This window comes from Hyperolius riggenbachi, chromosome 3 (assembly GCF_040937935.1).
Source record: "Hyperolius riggenbachi isolate aHypRig1 chromosome 3, aHypRig1.pri, whole genome shotgun sequence".
NCBI classification, from domain to species: domain Eukaryota; kingdom Metazoa; phylum Chordata; class Amphibia; order Anura; family Hyperoliidae; genus Hyperolius; species Hyperolius riggenbachi.
In genome coordinates, this window is record NC_090648.1 from 67,575,285 (window position 1) to 67,581,284 (window position 6,000).

General features: G+C 44.0%; 1 protein-coding gene across 9 annotated transcripts in view; it reads left to right on the top strand.

Moving 5' to 3' along the window:
• The window catches only part of DOCK6 (dedicator of cytokinesis 6), a 248,549-nt gene that overhangs the window by 163,526 nt on the left and 79,023 nt on the right, over positions 1-6,000 (top strand). For 6 of the 9 annotated variants that reach the window (XM_068274305.1, XM_068274307.1, XM_068274306.1 and 3 more), the window contains 3 exons: positions 2,500-2,678; positions 4,445-4,549; positions 5,613-5,696. In XM_068274305.1, the coding sequence (XP_068130406.1) occupies positions 2,500-2,678; positions 4,445-4,549; positions 5,613-5,696 (368 nt within the window). The remainder of the gene's footprint in view (positions 1-2,499; positions 2,679-4,444; positions 4,550-5,612; positions 5,697-6,000) is intronic. The other 3 variants (XM_068274310.1, XM_068274311.1, XM_068274312.1) reach the window with 2 other exon arrangements.

The window sequence follows — 6,000 nt, forward strand, 5'->3', positions numbered from 1 at the left end:
TAAGCAATTAAAAGCAGACAGATCTGACATGTTATGGACTAGTCCACCTTCTCACGGGGGATTCTCAGGCTCTCTGTTCGAGAAGAAACGGCCGACCTTCAGCCTGAAAGTCGCCGGTAATGAAGCTACCAGCGGGAGAGAAGCTAGGAGGACACTGGGGAACTCACGGCTGGAAGAAGCCCCAGGTAAGTACCCGTTTCATTTTTTTCCACTGAGCAGGGTCCCTTTAAGTCAGAGGCGGAGCCATTGGCGGAAACCGACATGTAAAGTATACTGCACGGGTCACCAGGAGGTACATTTACACTAGGGGGACAGCGGTGGATGCGGCATCACAAGGCCAATTCCCAAGAGATTATGCTGAAATGGATTGGGAATCGGCCTGCGGTGTATGGGCAGGAAACAGACCTCTCTCTGATTAGATCCGATCAGAAAGTAAGCTGTCTCTCTTGGTTCGCCTATTCATTCATCATCTGATGTAGGACACCTTTAGAGGGTATTCTAATAGGATTGGGAGCCCAGTTTAAAATTAGGCTTGGTTGGGGTAGCATGTTGGTTGGTTAGGCAACTAGAAGGGGAGGTTTGTTTGAAAGGTTAGATCATATTGCAGGCCATTAGGCGAAAGCCTTAGGCCTCGTTCACATCATTTAGCGCAGAGGGCCGCGTGATCAGAGCGCATCGTGTAAGATCACACACCACCTGCCCCGCTATGCGCTGCACTGCTGATCCCATTCACCACCATTGTGAAAATGTTTAAAATGTATATACAATAACATTTCTAAAGTAGCAGTATATATGTTCGAAATGTACGTTTGTTCCAGATTTGAATACACTATCATTTTTATTCCTATGCCACTATCACAATAGGTTGTAAAGAATCTCACAGATCTGACAGGTTTTGGTCAAATCATCTCCTCTTGGGGGATTCTCAAGGTTTTCTTCATTATCAACTGCCCTTTCTGAATAGCAGCTGCTCTGTCCACCTGCCAAACTAGTGTACAAGGGAGTAGGGAGTCCTGCCTGCTTCTTTGTATAGATCCTTTACATAGAATGCTTTTGTAAAAAATAAAGAAAATACTGAGAATCCCCCATTAGGAGATGGACTATTCCAAAACCTGTCACATCTGTTAGAATTTTGCTGCCTACTGTCAGTGACAGCAACATAGGAGAAAAGTAATTCATAGTACATTTTACTCTTGGAGAAATGTACTTCTGATAAGTATGTGTGCAGATGTATTTTAAATTTTAATTTTTTATTTTTTTTTTGAATAGTGTACCTTGAAGTCAATAAAAATTCAAAATATACTGACATGTTTGCTTAAAAAATGTTTTTAGCTTGTTCTAATTGCATTTTGTTTTTGTATTCCCTATTCACTGCTCTTAATAAGAGGAACGTTAACCAACGATTAAACCTCTTCCCAATCAGTAGCAGATACCCCCTTTCCCACTAGAAATCTTTACCTTTTCTCAAATAGATCATCAGGGGGGTCTGTACGGCTGATATTGTGGTGAAAGTGTGGTGAGATGTCATGACCATGGTCCTGACAATGTGTTGTCTGTGAGTGTTGCCTTGTGGGAAATAACAGCTGTTGCCAACTGCCAAGCAAGCAAAATCTCCCTCTGTGCATAGAACTCTTAGTAACGAACACTCCGTACAGATCACCTGGCAGGACTAAAGATGCCACCACCAGTGATAAATTTCAATGTACATTAGAGAGAGGAAAGATTCTACAATGGGCAAACACTGAATAAATAATCTACACCTGTTTTCCTGAAAATAAGACCGTGTCTTATATTAAATTTTGCACCAAAAGATGTGCTAGGTCCTATTTTCAGGGGATGTCTTCTATTTCTATGAACACACAAGTTCCTGTGCTGTGTGTCCTCTGGCCTACCCCACTGTGCTGCCTCTTCCTCTACTAGATTTACCTTTTGTGTGTCCCCTTTGTACCTTTTGTGTCCTCCATGTGTACCTGTGTCCTCCTATCCGCGGGCCTCCGTGTCTTCTGCTGTGTCTTCCACTGTCGTTCATGTCCTTCTGGTATCCCCTGCATCCTCTTCTTCCCCCAGCTCCATGCTGCTTTTTCCCTGAGCTTCAGCTTATGGGGAAGAAGTACGACAACTTGTATTTCTACTGGAGCCGATTTTCTCACAGGCGGGACCAAGGCTCTGTTATTGGGCCAATCACTGCACTTGCTGAGTTGCAGTGATTGGCCCAATGACGGAGCCATGGTCCAACCCATGAGACCTTGGGCTCCAGTAATAACACAAGTTGCCATACTTTTTCCACTTACTGCCGCTAGATCTTACTTTCGGAGTAGGGCTGATATTTAGAACATGCTCGAAATTCCTGCTATGGCTTATTTTCAGGGGGTATCTTCATTTCAGGGAAAGAGGTTATAAATGAATACTGTAAAAATTAAGCCGTTGTATTTGTTTGTTTATTCAATACAGTCCCTCTTTAATAAAACCTCTGCCAATCACCTTTCTGTGTTTTTGCAGCTCTGGCCAATACTTCGGGGCCCCCTGCTGTCCATTCGGCCACACTGTCTCGTGCCACAGGGCGACCAAGCAGCCTGAACCTGACACGCTGCCGCAGTATCAGCAACAGCAACCCCGATCTGACCAGCACTCCCGGGACTGCGGACGATGAGGAGGTGCAGAGGATCATGGGAGGCAAGGTAGATGTTATTCAGCCCTGTGATAAGGATTGGCTAATAAGTCCTGTTGTTTTCTCCTTTCTGTCTTGTAGGTGACCAGAGTAAAAAAAAAAAGTGCATTCCTTTCCAAACCTTGTAATATAGTATATGAGCATTGTAATGAGGAACTCCAGAAACCTAGAAAATCTCCCTGATCTGTTTCATAATATTTTCACTTATAAAATAATAATAAAGCTTGCAAATATCTTTAGGCTTCTTTCCCACCAGGACGTTGCGTTTTAGGGGACGTTATAGGTCGCATTATGTGCCCCTAACTCAACGCCTGGTGGTGCTGGAGGAGGACGCTACCAAGAGCTGCGTTATGCGCCTTTTTTGTGCTGTGCGATGCGGAGACCACATGATCCGCATCACGTGGTCCCGCCAGCCAATCGCCGCACAGAGCAGCCTCTCCAGGAAGTAAACACTGCACGTCACAGTGCAGTGAATATTAATTAGCCATGTGGCTGGCCATGGAGAAGGAGGGGAGACCTCCTCCTCCAACATCACTGAGCAAAGAGTCTAACACGGCTTAGCCCAGTATAACGTACAGCATGCAGCACTTTCTTTTAACCTGCTGCGTTACAATGTAATGCAACGTGGGCACTGTGAACAGCCCATTGATTTTTCATTGCTGTGCGGTGGGCTGCGTTACAGGCTGCTCTAATGTGTGCCTGTAACGTCTTACTGTGAAAGCAGCCCTAAAATAGTTTTTTTTTTAATGTTCTGGTGATATCATTATTCTGGGCCCATCAGAGTGTAGAAGGGATGGTCATTGAGGGGGTAGCAATTCTGAAGTGATGCAAATGTATGCACTTGCTGCTATTCCATGTCCAAGCTGCATATATTTGCAACAATTCTGAATTATTACCATCTCATTGATTATCCCTACACTATACAAGCAGCACAGCTACTGTGGTATTCCCACAGCACAGCATTCTGACAGTCTAGGTATATTTTGCACTGGCTTCAGGATTCTCGGTAACCAAACAATCCGCAAAGATCACCAGACCAGGACAATATAGAGTTAGGACACCTACAATTACCTGGGTACCTCTGCGCCGTGTAGGTGACTAAGCATAGGAATGCATTCTTTTGTGAACTAAGACCCCGGCTTTTAACTTAGCTGTAGGGATAACAGTGGTGCCTGGATGAGTGAATATGTTGAATGCATTTGTTGGAACATTTGCATGCGAGTTTACAAAGAGTTAATGTTTTTTTTTGCTATTTTTCTGGCCACACCCCCTTTAGCACCTCCCTTTCCTTCATAACTTATTTAAATGTCCTAACTAGAGGTGAAGTGCCTGGATATATGTGTTTGGTTTTTTTAAGACAAAAGATGTCACCACCAGTGATGGAGAGGAAAGTTTTTACAATGGACAAACACTGACTAAAGAATTTATAAATGAATAGTGTTAAAAAAAAAAAAAAAAAAACAGTTTTATTAATTGTTATTTTCACTACAGTTCCTACATTTTGTACAGTTAATCCTTATCTGCGTAATTTTGTGCTTAAAAAGTTTGGGGTTTTTTTTTCTCATGGTTATCGAAGTAGTTATGTTTGGTTAGATCTGCTGTCTTCTCTTTTCTATCCAATGCCGTTGCTGTTACACTGGGTATGTATTCCTGTTCCAGGATTTGTTGTGCTGGGTTTTCTCTCTCCCCTCCCCCCCCCCCCCCCCCCCCTCTCCAGTGTTGGGTACTCTGGCGGTGCTCATTCCTTCATTCTTCCGGCCATTCTCTCTCCTGCAGGGTATCGACCGTTCTCACTCTTGGGTGAACTCTGCTTATTGTCCCGGCGGTCCAAAATCTGTGCAGCGCCGGAACCAGCCCAGCTCCAACACGGAGCTCCGACAGGTGGCACTTCCAGTTCCTTGTGTCATGCATGTGCCAGCCTCTCTGTGCATGCCCTGTGCACCCATCTCACTTGTAGCTGTGTAGTCCTCTTCTGCTCTTCTCTGTAGCTCCTTGTGACACTTTTAGTCTTTCATGGGCATACTCCATTAATTGAAAGCCTGCTTCTGGACCTGAACGAAACTCCTTCAGCAAACCACTCAGTAGACATGTTTTAGCGTTTGTAATCCAGCAGCAAGAGAGTTACAGACAGCTTTTGCCTCGTTTGCAACCTGACTTGTCTGAAACAAGTGGCTCATGCTGCTAGGTCACACTTTCCTGGAACCAAAGCAGCAGTAATGGTCTATGAGGGATGAAGAAAATGCAAGGCTAGGCAGAAGAGTAGTCTCACCCGATAGGCTAATATTCACTTTTAATGCACACCCCCTGCGGCATTCACACACAGGGAAACGCACTATGGAACTCATTTGCTGTTGGATTACGAAGTCTAATGTGTTTATATAGAGGAGTATTGGCTCGTGACAGATTTTAGTTTTCGGCCAGAGTTGTATAAGCTGAAAATGGACTTCAGCCTAAATATTGTTATCATCAAGCCTTGGTTGCACCTGAGCTGTTGCTGAGAATTGATCTGATCTGATATTATTAAAGAGATGCTATTACAAGTGGCCGTTAATTAGAATCGCCATTGCTAAATTGATGCCACAGTGATGTATACATTATTATGTACCCCATGCTTGTTTCTTACTCTGTACAGTGCCACAGAATATATTGGCGCTTTCGAAATCAATAATTATTATTACTTCCACTGGGAATGGTTGTAATAAAACATAATTTGGCAATACCGTATTTCCCCAGTAGGTGGCACTACAGAATGAATCTGTGATTGCTGACCTGAGTCCTGAACAAATACAGAAGTTCCTTTGAAGCAATGCTCTGTTTTTCTGTAGTTTACTCTGCATGTCATTATTATTATTCACTTGTCATTCATGACCTTCTTTCTCCCCATCCACCTTCTTTTCCATCTAACAATAACCTTTCCTACCGCCATCTTCTAACTTCTCCATAGGGCAATGAGAGAAGCCCAAATCGCATGTCCAGCTATGTGGAGGGCGAGGTCTCCTCCACCCCACCCCGCCTCACCGCAAAAAAGGTACTTGTTATGGGTGTTAATTGTAGTTTTGATGTTTTTATAATGATGCCAAGTTAGACGCAGACAGTCACAGAACATTTATATTGTGCTGTTCTCCTGGCGGACTCAAAGCACCAGATCTGCAGCCACTAGGAAACGCTCTATAGGCAGTAGCAGCGTTATGGAGTCTTGCCCAAGGTCTCCTACTGAATAGGTGCTGGCTTACTGGACAGGCAGAGCCGAGATGTTAACCCTGGTCTCCTGTGTCAGAGGCGGAGCTCTTAACCATTACACTATCGGAATGGAAGACATCCTAAAAATGGGT